Raw genomic sequence first — 16,984 nt, 5'->3', positions numbered from 1 at the left:
AGAGAGTGAGGGAAGCACCAAGAAGTTCTGCAAGAATGTAGGTCCAGGGGCTCCTGGGTGGCTCAGTTGTTAAGTGTCTGCCTTCGGCTCAGGTCATGATCCCAGGGTCCTGGGATTGAGCCCCGCATCGGGCTCCCTGCTTGGCAGGAAGCCTGCTTCTTCCTCTCCCACTCCCCCTGCTTGTGTTCCCTCTCTCGCTATGTCTCTCTCTGTCAAATAAATAAATAAAATCTTAAAAAAAAAAAAAAGAATGTAGGTTCAGGTGCAGTCAAGCTTCAGCCCCAATCCCATCAGATGCTTTGGAGTGTATTTGGCCCCACAGGGTTTGTTTCATGTTGAGGTGTAGAAGTTGGGGATTCCACTATAATTCCCAGGCACATCTAAGTAAGGATGCTTCAGTCACCCAAGAGTGATCGTTCTGAGAAGTATACAGATGTGGGCCTTGAATGTGTAAAAGGGATTTCCATGAATTTGGGGGGGGGGGGTGCAATAGCATCTGCTACAACCCATTTCAGGATTTCACTATTCCCTCAAAACATCTTCCTCAATTATCACTTATCTCCATTATACATGTTGGTGCCTTTGCTTAGAATATCTCTTACTTCTTTCTGTTATCATTCTAGATCTTGTTGCAAACAGGGAAGGCTTAGATAGAGTTAGGGATGACCTATTTCTGTTCCCACAGAACTCAGTTTATATGTGTCGTTAGGACTATGCATTGTGGCTTAGCTGCACATGTATGGAACTCATTTAATAATTCATGGTTTTCTCAAAGTCAAGAACTGTTTTTTTTTTTTAAGATTTTATTTATTTATTTGACAGAGAGAGAGAGAATGAGAGCAGGAACACAAGCAGGGGGAGTGGGAGAGGAAGAAGCAGACTTCCCGCTGAACAGGGAGCCCGATGTGGGGCTCAATCCCAGGACACTGGGATCATGACCTGAGCCGAAGGCAGACACTTAATGACTGAGCCACCCAGGCACCCGACGAACTGTTTCTTATTCAGTTTATATTCTTAGCAAATCTTACTGAAAGGAATGATGAGGACAGAGATAGAGAAAATTTAAGAATACGATGTCCTTTAAGATTGTGTCAAGCAAATGATGCAGTTGTCTTTTTTTACTTAAACCTGATTTTATAACGTTTTGCAATGAAAGAGCTTGCATCCTGCAGCCAAACAACTTTGTAGCTTAAGCAACTGATACCCATTTCATCCATTAGTTTGTCCTTCATAACTTTATTCAACAAATACTTATTAAGTGTATGTACCAGGCACTTGGCTAAGGACAGGAGATAAGAGGATAAATAAGACTCAACTGTCCCAGTACTCACAGAATCTTCTAGTTCAATGTAAACACACAGATACACACAAACATAAGTACACAGACATATAACATGATAAAAATTGTGATTGGCAGATTACGGGGAACTATGGGAACACCCACAAAATCTCAGATTTGTAGTTCACGAAATTCCCCAGAAAAGATCATGTCAAAGTTGAGGCCTAAAGGATCAGTGAATGTTAAAATGAACAGTTATTAACTAATGAAACATTAATTGAGCATAAAGATTGGTTTTACAGCCTAATTTAAGGCCTTGTCAGTCTTAAAATTATGTCTTACATTTATGAAAATAATTAAAGTAAGTTATTTGTGACACCACATAAGTTCAACTGAGTTTATTATCTGTGTCTTGAGAGTTATTTGTCCAAATAGTTCAGTAAAATGTGTATTTTAATGGATGGAATCTTTCTCTAAACCAGCTGAATCTCACTACAGGTATCCTGGAGGAGCCACAGTAATCATTTTAACTTTGCAAAAAAACTTGCTTTTGGCGTTCTTGGATCTTTATCAGAACACAAGCATTTCCTAACTGTTATGAGTAACATGAACATGGTTTTATGCATGTGAAATGTTAAAAAGCTTAATAAATTCCTCAAAAAACCCAAAAATATGATTACCACATAATCCAGCAATTCTACTTCTGGGTATCTATGCCAAAGAATGGAAAACAGGGTTTCAAAGAGATACTTGTATACCTGTGTTCAGAACAGCATTATTCACAATAGCCAAGAGGTGGAAGCAACCAAACTGCCCACCTACGGACAAATGAATAAACAAAATGTGGTGTGTACGTACAATGGAATATTATTCAGCCTTAAAAAAGGAAAGAAATCTTGTCACATGCTATAGCATGGATGAACCTTGAGGACATTATGTAAAATGAAATAAGCCAGTAATAAAAAGTTAAACACTGTATAATTCCACTGATATAGGGTATCTAAAGTAGTAAAATTGATAGAAAATAGAATGGGTAGAATGATGGCTGCCAGGGGCTGCGGGATGGGAAAATTGGGCATTGCTATTTAATGGCTATAGAGTTTCAGATTTGCAAGATGAAAAAGTTCTGGAGATTGGTTACACATTAGTATGAATATACTTCATATTACTTAACACTTAAACATGATTATGATGGAAATTTTTTATGTGTATTTTACCAGAAATTTTTTAAAAAGATTTTTTAAAAACCTGGAAGTAATGATATGTTTATATTCATTCCATGGTCTTGAGGTAGGAGTGGTGCAATGAAAGAGTTCAGAAGTAATGGGGGCTCTGCTCAGGTAGTAGTGTTGAGGGGTAGCTCATAGTATAAGGAAGCTTGAGCTCTTTCCTGAGACTAAATGGGTTTAAAGAGAAGGACTTTACCAGTTTGTCATTTCAGAAGGCTGCCCAGTGCAGGGTAGAGGATGAATGGGAAAGAGCAATGTCAGTGGCAGTCTGCACAACCCAGGGGTTCCTTGGATGAGAGCTGATCAGAACCTGAATGTAAGCAGTGATGGTGATGGGGGATGAGGATGAAGTAGACTCAAGAATTATTTAAGATATAAATTAGGTAGACTCAGTGAATTCTTAAATTGGCAGATGGGAGAGTGAAAGATAGGATGGAGTTGACTGACTCCTACTTTTCTGTCTCAGGTGACTGCATAGATGGTAGTATCTCCCTGAGAGAGAATTGAAGGGGGTGGTGGCTGTGGAGGACAAATGTGCTAAAAGTCAGAGGCACTAAAATGGGCACATGTTTGACATTATTCCACTCCCAATGAACACATAATTGATCAAGAACAGATGTTAAACTCAATCCCTGTTTCTGAGGCAGATTACCTTCCCAAATTATTCATAGGGTTAGGAAAACAGAAGTATGGTAGTTTGCAGTTTACAGAAATGCTCTAACAGCATTTTGTTGTATGCTCTCAATGAACTGCTTTCTACCAAGCTGCCAATTCAGTCATCAGACTTGGGCTTCATCTCCTTATGGGAAAGGAGGAGGGGCTGATGATAGAAATAGGATTCAGGTTCACATTATCTGGACAGGGTTCCATCTCTGATGCCCACTAGGTAGGTGACCCTGGGGAAGTCTCTTAACCTCTCTGAGAATTAGTTTTCTCATAAGTAAAATGGAGCATCGTAAGTAAGAAGAATTAGAATGGAAGAAATAGATGATAGTCCTTTGCAAACTGAAGGCAAGATACTGTTTGTTGTAAGTTTCGTTTTGCAACTAAGAGCGAACTTGGAAGATTGCAGAAAGCCTCCCTGGAAAATACAAGTAATTATAATCAACTCATGAGTATGAATGGATAACACATTGAATTACAACCCTGGGTGTTTCTTCTTGTACTATCAGATTATGAGTCAGACTGAGAGCTGATGTCCAAGAAATCGTATTTTTCACCTTCAAAATTAAAGAAATATAGCATGATTTTGTAAGGACATGTTGTTAATAACCCGATGTGATAAAAATAACTGCTGGTAATAACAATAATGAGGTATTGGGAAGAGGTTTACATAGCACAGTTAAGCCTGAGTTGGTGTGTTACAATGATATTTGGATATCTGCCCCTAACACCCCTGTGCCATTCACAGAACAAAGGCAAAGCAAGGCAAGCTAACACTTTATTAGCTGGGTTGGGGGTGGATATAGAATGTTCCCATTTTTTTCTCTCCCAGGTAGACTGACAGCCTTGAAACAATGGGACTCTAAAGGGACAGCTCCCAAGGAAAAGGGGTGAGCAGTAAAGAGAGACAGAAAGATAGGAACTCCAGGCCAATATTGAAGATGGAGACTGACTCCATGGTCAGGCCTGTGCTCCATCCCTATTCCTTGTCCTGATCCTTTTCCTCTCTGCCAGCTCCCTTAGGTCTGCTTTGAAGACTTAAAGGTAACTTTTGCCAGAGGATGCTCTTTTTGTTACTGGCATGTAGAAAGAAGATGATAAAAGAGGAAAGGGATCAAGAGAGAAAGAACTACCACTTCTTTCCCTTCAGAGAATCATCTGAATATAGGCAGACGCTTTGCCTTGATTTTTGAAGTTCTTTAGATGGAAGCTCCATCTCCGGAAATTGTGATCCTTTGTCCCAGAATCTGAATAACCCAAATCATTACTCCTTCTCTTTGGGTATGAAAGGGAGAGAAGATTGTTTTCCTTTTGAGGCCAACACAAATAATGTGGGTGGCAAAAATTTTTCTTCATTTCCAAGGGAACTTTAGCCTTTCACAAATTCTGAAACAAAATTAAGTTTCCTGAATGGAATGTATCAGAAGTCTGTTTTATTGCTCAATACATATTTTTTTTTCCTTCTCCATCCTTGACCTAGAAATTTTAGCACATACTTAGGTACTCTAATAATTTGGAGGAGGGCTTCCTCATCTATTTAGGTAAATTGTCCCAGTCTCATTTCTTATCACCCTTCTGTAGCTTAAAACAGAGATAGTACGTTATCAGGTAAAAACAAGTCATCAGCGTTGGTCAGTATTGAGGTTTATTTAGTGTTCACTGTTGAAGTTGCTTATGGTGACTACCAGAAGAGTCTGCAGCAAAGCCTCTTTGGTGTACTTGTTATCTGTTTGGTCAACAATAGGTATGCACTGTGTCCTGTAAATGAAGTTGGAATATGAAGTTCTCAACTGTACGTTTTGCAAGCACTAATGCTTCTGTTATTCTCTCTTGTCTTTTCTCCTAGAAGTATCGATATCAAGATGAGGACGCTCCACATGATCATTCCTTACCTCGACTAACCCATGAAGTAAGAGGACCTGAGCTGGTGCATGTATCAGAAAAGAACCTGTCTCAAATAGAAAATGTCCATGGATACGTCTTGCAGTCTCACATCTCTCCTCTGAAGGTCAGTTAGACTGTTCTCAGAGCTGGCGGCGAAGGGAGATGTTTGTTGACCTGATTAAATGAGTCTCTCTTAAAACACTACAGTGGCCCATGGTTGCTGAAGGGTCTTTCTGTGGTTTGGAGGCTTACCTGGAATTTCTGATGCAGAAGGTTGTTCTTGCAGTTGTTTGAATGTCTGGGAACTCTTTTAAGTTGCTAAGAATGGGCTAAGGAAAGAGCAAGGGACAAAAATTGAAAGGGAAAATATGGTAACCACATATTTAGAAAGCACAGGAGTACATCAAGATTTTGTTCAAATGCTACCTCTCCACCTCTATTCCTGGTCCCAGGTAAAACAAAGGAAGTAAGTATAACATGTTAACACCAGATGATCGCCTTACCATGTAGACTGATCAAAAAACTGTGTGAGTTGGCTCATCAATACCTCAATTTTATACTACCTTTCTTTCTATTTGGTGTCATACTTTCTGACACTTTCTACCTTTTTTCTTTAATTTTTAAACAATTTCTTGATAAATGGTATTTTCACAAACAAAGGACAATTAAGTGAGAGGATTTTTCTGTGCTCTTTGGTTGCAAATCACTCTTTTTCTTTGCTGATGCTCTGGGATTTTATGCTTTGGATAAAAGCTCATAGATGTTGATTAGAGTTAAAAAAAGAAAAGTGGAACTAGAATCAATGATATAACAGAAGTAAATGCAGATGAAAAACAAAACAAGACAAAACAAACAAACAAAAAACCCCAAAAAACCCTACTAAAATAACTCTTTATTGCTAAAGAAAATTCATTGTTTATTTTGTTAGCCAGAATATTCACTTCATCACCACTTCCATATAGCTGTGTCACAGTAAAAAATAAAGCCATAAAGGTGGTCCCAGTGCCTTCTGGAATCTTATACTTTCTAAGACATCAAAGAAAGGCTAAATTATGCTCTAATGTAGTTCTGAAATTTGGCACATGTTAAATACCCTGGCATCCTCAAAATGTTTTATCAAATAAACTAGCTCCATTTACCACCGATTAATTCAAATATTAGGTTGATTGTCAAATTCCAGTAAATATGTTATAATATGTAAAAATATGCAAACATTGTACCACTAGAATTCATTGTTTGGTTCTTCCCAGAGTCTTTTTAGAAATCATTGAATGACTGATGGAAATGGGCATGTTTAGCCTGGAAAAGAAAAGATTAAGGATTGGAGGACAAGGGATTTCCCTTCTTACACCTGAAGAGCTGTCATGTGGAAAATATTGGTGTCACCCAGAGAGCAGAAGCAGAGCACTGTGGATGTATATTTGGGATCATTGTAAGACCACAACTCCCGTCAGTTAGAGCTACCACAGACAGGTGTAGACTAGTTCAGGAAGCAGCATTTCCCTGTTCCTAGAAATCTTCCAGGCCTGGCTGACAACCTGGCAGTGGTATTGTGGAAGGGATTCCTTCAGCAGGAGGGTACACAAAATTGTCTCTAAGGTCCAGTCTTACTCTAGGAATCAATGATTCTAGTCTGGGGTCCGATGAATACCTTCCTTCTTTAAACAAATGCTCATGTTTGCAAACAAATGCTCATCCTGACTGTGTGTGCTGACCAGTAGAAATTGAGAAGGGACAGGGGTGGGAGCCTGGATTTCATTAAGATTATTTAAATCTTAGCTCTTTTCTTTCTCTTCTTTCTTTTTTCTCTTTTCCCTTCCTTCCTTCTTTCCTTCCTTCCTTCCTTCCTTCCTTCCTTCCTTCCTTCCTTCCTTCTTCCCTTCCCTTCTCTTCTCTTCGCTTTTCTTTTCTTTCTTTCCTTTTCTTTTCTTTCTTTCTTGAAATCTTTGTAAGAACCCTCACAGAAACTCCCTTCTTTTCTCCCTACTTGTCTTTCTTCCTTTCCTAGCACATTTTAATTAGCTCTAGAGCATAGCTCCCAAAAGCTGCAAACTGAGTAGGTTCATCAAGGTTAGTCTAAAGCTAGCCTGGTTATAGTAAACAAACGAATAAATAAACAAAACAATAAAGGTGTAATAGGATCTTCATTTTATATGTTAAGTCTTAAGCATATACATGCTATTATAATTGTCAAAATATCTACAATTTGGGTGGTTACACCATGTGTTATGTTACTTACTGCTTCATTTGGAAAATGTCTATTAAAGTTAAAGGAAAAGTTAGCTTTTTCTGAAGATCGCATATCAAATATAAAGGACTCTTTCCCATTTCCCTTTATCCCTTGCCTTCCAGGAATTTCAGAATTAAGTATCTTCAATTTTGGTGGTTCTCCTTAGCTTAGGTTTTCTGTTTCTGTTTCTCACTTCTGTCTCATTTCTTATTATCTTTTTGTAAAAATGATTTATTGGTTTTTATGGTTTTACTGTCGTGACATCTTCTACTGAAGATACCCCATATCAGTTTAAAAGTGGTCATTTATGAATGATAAACCCCTGATAGGAAACATTAGGGTAGGAATATGTTTCCCATCCTTTTTGGAATCACCAGTGTATGGTGTGACCCCCAAGGTATTGTGAAGAGGAGGGAAAAATAAGTCAATCCGGGATTTCTGCACCTAGGCTATGAAGTAGCAATTTTGGAGCCAGGACTTTTTCCCCATGACAATTCAGAGGTGTTGTTTATGCTGAACAAGATATGCTTTTAGATTGTCTTAATGAACAGACTGTGTACCTTTCTTATGTCAACAATAGTGATAGGGATAAACAGGCACAATTTTTCCAGAAACATACACACACACACACACACACACACACTGATGTGTAGAGTTTGCCAGTTTCATGGTGTAAATACTCCCACCATGGCTGAGTTCAGGCTACCAACCTGAAGCCCCTGACTGCATTAGGAAAAAAGAAGCAAATGAGGCTTTACAAGCCAGCACATGCATTTTTGTAGAAATAGGACACTTTTCCTAATCAAGTTGTTAAGGGATTATTATATTATCACAGTTCAAGTGTTTGGAAAACCTGCCATGATTAAAATCTAATGTGTTATTTTCTCATAAAGGAAGCCTATTAGAGTCAGAGAAATGCTAAGAAGGTACAAATTCTCAATTAGAACTGGCCTATTTTCAACTTCTTTGCTCCTTTGATCTGTCTGGTCCTCTTGGGTCAAGCAATAAAAGAGGGAAGAGTGAAGAGGCAAAACCCACAATCAGATAATGCCCCCTGAATCTTACTTCGGAATCAATGCAGCTCTCTAGTATTAATTAGAAATTTACATATGGCATGCCTGAGCAGAGTGTGAGATTGCTGGATAACAGTTGAAATGCCGCACGGAGGAGGCTCTGAATCATTAGCTGAGCAATCTTACTGTTGCAGGTTTGACAATCGTTTCTTCCATCACCACTTATCACTGGAAGCCTCGGTTCTAAGATTCATCTGCCTTTGGTACACACCCGCCGCCTGGCTGATAGATGGGCTTGCTTAGCCTGCTTTCATTAGAATGCCATTGTGAAGTATGGGGTTAAAAGGAGAAATGCAATTTTGCAGTGAATTCAACAGAATTTGTTTTCTTTGCCTCAAGATGGGGATGCTTTCTCTTCAGATGCTACCTAGAATCTTCCACAAAAGAAGCTGGCTTATAATAAAGCACGAGAATTTTCTTCTCAGTTTAGGTCAATTCCATAATATTAATTGGGTCTCTACTATGCACATCATAATAGGTGATGGGCAAACCAAGGGCAGTAAAACATGATTTTACATATACTTATCACTTTCTTAAAAGACCTGAGCTCTAATTATTTATTACTTATTCTCACTCTGCATCAGGAATTCACATTCCTGAAGCTTAGGTACTGTGAGACCCCAGACATCGAGCAAAGTACTCTTTACAGAGTATCTGTTGAGAGAGAGAGAGAAGGAGAGACAGAACAGAAGAGGGAAGGAGGGAGGAGGACAGGCAGGCTTATTTTTAAGAAACTGGACTTCAGAATACCTGGATTTCAATCCCGGCCCTTTCATTCAGTAGCTATGTGACCTTGATCAAGTTAACCTCTCTGTCTTAGGTTCCTCATTAGTAAAATGGAAGTAACAATAATATTTATCTCATAGGATTTGTGTACTAATTAAATAACGTAATGTATGTAAACTGCTCAGAAAAAGTTTGGCACATAGTAACCACTCACCAAATGTTGTTTTTGATCTTATTATTATCATCATTAGCCAGCTATCATGACAAATACTTTAAAGTCATTTCCTTCATTTATCTCATTTTACCTCTACAAGATTATACATGATTATAAGTAGTTCCCTCCAATCCAAGAACTAGTAAATAGGAGTGCAAGTATTTGTAATTCAACTCAGGTCTCTCTGGATCCAAAGCCTATATTCTTTTTTTTTTTTTTTTAAGATTTTATTTATTTATTTGATAGAGTTAGAGAGAGACAGCACAAGTAGGCAGAGCAGTAGGCAGAGGGCAGAGGGTGAAGCAGATTCCCTGCTGAACAGAGAGCCCGATGAGGGTCTCCATCCCAGGACCCTGGGATCATGACCTGAGCCAAAGGCAGTCACTTAACGAACTGAGCCACCCAGGTGCCCTGAAAGCCTGAATTCTTTATCACTCCTGTGCTACATCACCTTTCTCTAAACTGTTCTATTTTTAAAGAGATCGCAGATTCAAATTTTCACTTATTGGGTCCATGTATGTAAAAGGAGAAGGTCCTTTTTTTCATATGGCCTTATCCTTAAAAACAATTATTAAGCAGATATATAAGGGAGTGCGTAAGAAATATAGTCTTCTAAGTGAGAGCCAACAAGAGTGGTGATAGATGGGAACTTTATGAGGAAATAGAAGGAAAATAAGTTCTATCTGTAAAATACCTCAAATCACCCAGTGGTAAACTCCCAAGGGAATATGTTCTCTCTGCTCCTGTGACCAAAAACAAAACAAAACAAAACAAAACAAAACAAAACTAGTATTTGGGAGCTAGTTCCCTTTTGAAAAATCCTTTGATATTGTAAGAATGTGTATCTTGGCAGGAGAGACACTTTATCTTGAGCATTTGAAGAATTTTCTTCATTGACATATACTCCTCACAGTAGGTGCATCTGTCATTGAAGATTCCAAGTAAGTCCAGCCAACCACAGCCATCATGTTTCTTCTTCCCGGGACCTGGCAAGACCTATTTCTATAATTTTTACTTTGTTATTCTTTTAAAATGTTCATTCTATATATGCTTAATTTTATAAACTATCTTACCATTTTCAGAAATAGGCAGAGTAAAAGTTACACGTTCAACCACAAATTAATAAAGGAAGAAAGCTCTATTTCATATTAACAAGACATTTGTTAGACCAGAAATCCAGTTAGTTGTCCTAATTCTACTTTTCTTCATAACCATTGTCTTTGTTTTAATAAATTTACTATCAATATTACCATCATTATATGAATATCATCACAGTCAAGTTTTGTGTTGGTTTTGTTCATTATTATGTCCTTAGTGCTTCAACAAATACTTGTTGGATTAATTATTTGTAAGTGGCAATATGAACACTCATAAATAAGCACCTCCTGTGAGATTGGTGATATTAATATCAAAACAAGCAAGAAGTCAAGGTGCAGACATCTTGTTTTCCCCTTTCTGTTGTCCTCTTTTCCCCGACCTACTCATCACTGATACAGAATTTCATCAACTTTAAAGCTAATATTTCCTCCTGTATTACATATCTGAAATGTGTCCTGAAATAAATGGCATCACAACTAAAATTGGCACCATCTCCTAGGGTACATAAAAAAAAAAAAATTCTGTGTCTTACAGTTAAAACAATCTTAGATTCAATGACTATTTACAAGGAAGATTAAAGCTGTTTTTCATAGATTGGTGTGAATGTCTTTAATCAGATAAATACGATTTTCTGCCAGAATAAACAGTTCTAGAAGCGTTACTGAAAAGTCAGGATATGAGAGGTTAGGATATACTTCTATACCCTTGGACAACCATGCATTTGTTGAACATATATGGGAAAACAGTGGAGAAACTGTCAACAGTGCAAGTTTGGGGAAATTATAGGAGAGATTGCTTATGAATGAAGAAGCTGGTGTATAGAACTGTAGGCAAGAAAGAGAACAAAGTGTACTTTGCTCCACTGTTTCCTTATCAGAATTGCCAGAGCCTGCTTATGGGAAAGTATATTTTAGTCAACAGTATAGTAATTCCTCTTCCTCCATGAAGCCCTCCCTGTTAATTCTTGCCTGACTTGCCCTGGTCTTGACATTCTATGGCAAATGTAGTTTGCCTAGTTCGCTTTTTAAAAATATATATTGTTTTATTATTCTAAATAATTTTTGCATAACTACATATTGTCCTTTCCTCTAGACATTACATTTATCTTACTCTTGATAAGTGTGCAATCTCCTGTAACTAGACCATATCTTATTCTCATTTTGTTTTATTTTTCTTTTTTCTCCCTATTGGCATCTATAATGAAATTAGACCAGTATTTCCCAAATAGTGTTGGTGGAATTGTATCACCATTATAAGGAAAATAAAGGCATGAGTGATGAAAGCATTTGGGAATTTAAATCCACTAACTTTTTGAAGGATTTCTACAAGTTTTTAATATGATAATATGCAATATAAACCTCTAAGATGGGAATATGGTTATTATACAGTATTTCCCAAACGTATTTGGTCATGGAATGCTTTCTTCCAAATAAAATAATTTTTTGGTTGGACAGATACACTTTTGAAAATACCATAGCAGAGACATAGACTAAGGCTAATATAACCAATAGGAAATATAACATAAAAATTCATTCTAGCCCTGAAATCAGACTCAACCAGATTCAAATACCAGGTCCTCTACTTACTAGCTAATATGAGCTCCCTCAAGTTACTTAACCTTCTTTAGCCTTGGTTTTTATCTTTATAAAATAATGGCATCCACTTACATGCCTCTGTGATATTTAAGTGAGAAAAATCTGTACAAAGATCTTAGCTCAGAGCTTGACACATGAGAAATACATAAAAAATGTTAGCTATCCTTACTGCTAGTGATGTACTAATATTAGTCCAATATTTTAGACTATAAACTTTGGGATTAGTTTTGGAATTTTTTTCATCTTAATCTCTTCTTTGTTTTCAAATATCTTAGGGTTCTTACCTTCCTCTTTGTATCCACATCTACTACCCCTAGTTCATGTTTTCATTACTTCCAGGCAGAAAGTGTTATGGTTATTGTAAAACATCATGGACTTTGGAGCCAAAAATATGTGTTTGAATTCTGATTCTGCACTTTCTGGCTGGATAAACTTGGGAAATCATCTGGAATTTCTGAGATGCAGTTAAGTTTAATATGAACAAATCTCTTACATGTTTCCGCTGATTGACTCATTTATTCATTCATTGGCACAATAGAATCCTTTTGACCTCCTACTGTATGCTGGGATCTATGTTATTCCCTGAGGGTAAAAGAAGAGCATGCCTTCAAGTTGCTTACATGCTATAGTTAGATTAACAAATTTGGAGATGCATACATAAAATATGTCATATTATGTGCAATAAAGAAAGGATTGAACAATAGGCAAATTCCCAAGACATAGAGAAGTGGTTTAATTTTCTCTGAGTTTGAAGTGCTAGAGATGGATGTGGTCAGAGAAAGCATTATAGAGGAGGTCATTGTTTTACTTGAAGGAAGTGGGACCTATAATAGGAGAAAGGTCATGGTTGTCCTAGATTCCAGCAATTTTGTAGCAATAGGGAAGAATTCTAGAAATTGCAAATAGTTGAGAAGGGGAAAGAGAGAGAATGAAAGGATGAAGGAAGAAGTACCAGGCCCAAATCATGCCATAAAACAAGAGAGATGGGTAGGAACAGGTAATGAAGGATCTTATGTAGAGATTAGACTTCACCTTGTAGGTAATGAGGAGTGACTACACAGTTTAAAAGAGGAGAGACTTGGTCAGATTTGCAAATTAGAACATTACTCATGTCATGTAGCAAAGTAGAAGAAAAACAAGAAAACAGTGATATCACCGTCAAGGACATCAGGTAAAACACCAGAGGTGGACAAGCTCTGGGTTAAAGCAGAGGCGTTGGGGATGGAATGAGGGATAGGCTGGAAAGCTTATTTAGGAAGAGACATCATCAAGACCTTGAGACCTAGTAAGTATAGAAAGTAGAGGAGAGAGAGAAATAGGGGCTAATTCACATTTTTTTTTTAATTTGACCAATTTCATGGAGGCGGTATCATGAAATGAAATCAAGAATTCCAAAGGAAGGGATGCCTGGGTGGCTCAGTCAGTTAAGCGTCTGCCTTCAGCTCAGGTCATGATCCCAGGGTCCTGGGATCAAGACCGGCATCGGGCTCTCTGCTCGGTGGAGAGTCTGCTTCTCCCTCTGCCCTTTACCTACCACTCTGCCTACTTGTGCTCTCTCTCTTATTCTATAAAGTAAATAAAATCTTTTTAAAAAATGCCAAAGGAAAAGCAGATTTTAGGGTGGGGTGAAAATATTATGAGTTTGGGTGTTAATAACGGAGTTTGAGGTATTTTTGTTGTACCCAGGTTGATAGGTTTCATATGCAGTTTGAAACAGAGATCTGGGAATTGAGAGCAGGCTGATCTAGAAAGGGAGCCTTGGAGCCTTCAGTGTTGTGGAAGCAGTATGGCCGGGTTGCCCAGGGGAAGGGGGTAGAGAGCTGAGAACTGCAGGACGGGAGATATAACCGCCACACCAGGGTTTTATGGACAGAAAGGGGTCTGCTGAGACCATGAAGCAGTGAATGATTTACCACAATGCATGGTCTGATGTTTCTTAATGGAGTTATACATTTCTAGTAGAAGAGGATCATATTTTATACATTTAAAAAATGTAGCTCCTCTGACATGCTTAGAATAGTGTTGGCCAAGCACGAGATATCTTTCAAATCCTTGTTACTTGATAACTATTTTAAAAAAGGGAGAGAAAGAAATACCTTATGAAATATATTTGAATCCAATAGTCATGGGGTCTGACCATCAACTGAAAAAAAATTGTGTTTTTTTTTCTCTACGGCCACTGTGCTTTTAGTAATATTACTCATTAGAAAACTAAGCTGATTTTACTATTTTAGAAAATTCATAATTTCAAAAAATGTAAAATTCATGTATTTCTATCTCTTGCCACTAGATGGTGGGAGTAGCTGAGCTGATGGTTCAGGAAGCATATGGTCTTAAGGGAAAAACCCGAGATTTGTGATGCTAAATTGAGAAGCTCTTAGTTACTAAAAACATAAGAAGGTTTTGGCAGGGATTTGCATACTTGTGAATAATGCATTTTTGTTCCATGCCCAGACCTTGGTGAAAGGAAATGGCTGAGGGAAATATGGTCTTGACAGACATATATACTGAATCCAGACACAAAAGCTCCTGATCGAAATTCTATACAAATGAAACATTTCTTCAGTTACCATAAATTGGAAAGGATACTGATAGTTTACCTCAAATAATCCTGGATATTCAAGCCAGAAGTTCAAGAAAGGGAAGAAGAAAATAATAGGTATAGGACCTATGCATCTTACATCATCTTACAATTCAGAAATGCTATCTAGAACTAGCCAACCATTAATGGGTTTTCACCATGACTTTGGAAAGATAAGTCAGTGGAATGGCATCCAAATCTCCTATTTTGTTCATCTGTATACTAATTATAGCAACAGCAAGAATAAATTTTCTCCAAGAAATATTAGGGTATGTATATTAAAGGCATAATGTTTTAAAAAATGAGTACTTGTAATAATCATAAGAAAGTGTCATTAGTGATTATTTGTAGCTGCAGATATTCCTAAATTATATACAGAAGTTCTTCTCAAGACTAAGATTTCACTATTGTCAAGGCTTTCTGTAACAGTAAGAAATAATATCTATACGGGTACCTGGGAGGCTCAGTTGGTTAAGCCTCTGACTTGATTTTGGCTCCAGCCAAGATCTTAAGGTCGTGAGATTGAGCCCTGCTTGGGGCTCAGTGCTGGATGCAGAACTTGCTTAAGATTCTTTCTCTTCCTCTGACCCTCCCCACTGCTTGCTTTCTCTCTCATTCTCTCTTAAAAAAAAGGAAAGGAAGGAAGGAAGAAAGCATATACATAGAGCTCACAGAGCCTACCTCACAGGGGCTTAATGAGAGTATTTTCAATTATTTTTTATTAGCAAAGATGCATAGAAATTATTCCACATCTCACACATACATTCATAAATAAGTATTGACATTGAGCTATAGAATTTTTAACTCTTTCCCAACTAATTTGGAAAAGTAATAGCATACAGTAGAAAGCAGATGGATCCTAGAATCACACCTATTTGCATACAAATTCCACCTGTTTTACTTCCTAGGTGTGTTCTTTAGCAAATCTATTGCCCTCTCCCCTACCGTAAATAGTAATATGGATCAAATCTTAATTTCAGATCAGTCAACTCTTTGAGCTCTCAGTAAAGATGGACTCTTGTTCTATCATCAACTTGCTATCCTCCAGACAATGGCTTTACACTACACAATACCCTCAACTCAGCTAAGCAAGTGCCCCAAATTGTCTTTTGTATGAAAGTGAATGTCACTTTGGCTAGCTCAAATGAAGTGTAGCAAATAAGTTGAGGGCATGACCAGGTGTTAGGTAGTTCAAACAAGACTGTACTAAAGCATAAAAAGATATGTTTTCTTTGGTGTCCAGTTATGGAAGATGTTAGAACATTTGTATAATAATCTTTCAAGGTGGCTACTTGGAGGGAATGTTTGACTTAGATATATAATTCCTGGTATGTTTATTGAAAGTTATTACTTTAAAAAATTTTTAAAATTATTTCATAGTTACAAGTTGATACCTAGTAAACTTTCGGTGATAAAATAGGGAAACTTAAGAGTCTTGTTGAATTCATACATTAACCAAATTAAAAGTCTGGAGAATATTATTAACTCATGAAAATGGAACCAGTTTTTATTCTTTGTCTAGCAATGTGTTTATAATCATACTTCACTAATTCTAAATATAGATCGAATCCCACTTCTGTAAACTCTAAGCCTTCACTCTGGTACCATTTTGTATGGTATAATTTTGTGGTTGAAATCAAGTTAACCCGGGGTTCTCTTCAACAAGAGGATATTAGTTGTATCAACAGTCTTTATTTGCTCATTTATATTTGTTCAACAAAAATGCTAGTTTCCTTTATGGGGGGGAATGAGGTAGTTGCTAAGGTCTAAAGTTTAATATCATGAATTTTTCTTTCTTTGTATTCATATCCATTTATCAACTTTTCTACCTAGAGGTTGTTTTAGGAGAAATAACAGTAGTAAAATGTACTATTTCTTTAATTCTTATTGTATGTTAGCACTGTTCTAAATGCTTTACATGTATTGAGTTATTCCATTCAACCACCCATAAGATAGGTTTTCTTATTATTCCCACTTTGTGGACAAAGGAAAATGGGCACAAAGAGGTTAGAAAAAACTTTCCTAAGATCACGCAGTTAGTCCTTGATAGCTCTGGGATATGATGCAGCTAGTCTGACATCATATCCCTCACTCTCAGTCATGGTACTATATTATTCACCAGCAAATGAGAAGTGCACAGTTTTAAAATGGAAGGCGACAATCAAATCCAGGATTTTCAAGCAGCAACTGACCCATTAGTAGATGTGAAATCAATTTACTTGGTAATTTTAGAATAGAATAACAGAACAGAATAGAAAATATAAACCTTTGCTTCAGTTTAGTGTGGGTGCATTTGGGTGTGTACTGGCTTACAATGTAAAATATATTTCTTAGTGTGATCAAGGTCAAGAAAGTCAGGGAGTCAGTGATCTGGTCCAACTTTCCCATATCATAAAAGGAAGGGAGGTAATA

At 37.3% G+C, this 16,984-nt stretch overlaps 1 protein-coding gene across 13 annotated transcripts in view; it reads left to right on the top strand.

Annotated features, from left to right (window-relative positions):
* Window positions 1–16,984, top strand: part of DLG2 (discs large MAGUK scaffold protein 2) — a 1,693,368-nt gene that overhangs the window by 632,864 nt on the left and 1,043,520 nt on the right. For 8 of the 13 annotated variants that reach the window (XM_032393569.1, XM_032393582.1, XM_032393554.1 and 5 more), the window contains one exon: window positions 5,018–5,179. In XM_032393569.1, the coding sequence (XP_032249460.1) occupies window positions 5,018–5,179 (162 nt within the window). The remainder of the gene's footprint in view (window positions 1–5,017; window positions 5,180–16,984) is intronic. The other 5 variants (XM_032393556.1, XM_032393565.1, XM_032393558.1 and 2 more) reach the window with 1 other exon arrangement.

The sequence above is a fragment of the Phoca vitulina genome, unplaced genomic scaffold (assembly GCF_004348235.1).
Source record: "Phoca vitulina isolate PV1807 unplaced genomic scaffold, GSC_HSeal_1.0 scaffold74, whole genome shotgun sequence".
Lineage (NCBI taxonomy): Eukaryota > Metazoa > Chordata > Mammalia > Carnivora > Phocidae > Phoca > Phoca vitulina.
This window is presented reverse-complemented; position numbering and strand designations above follow the sequence as displayed.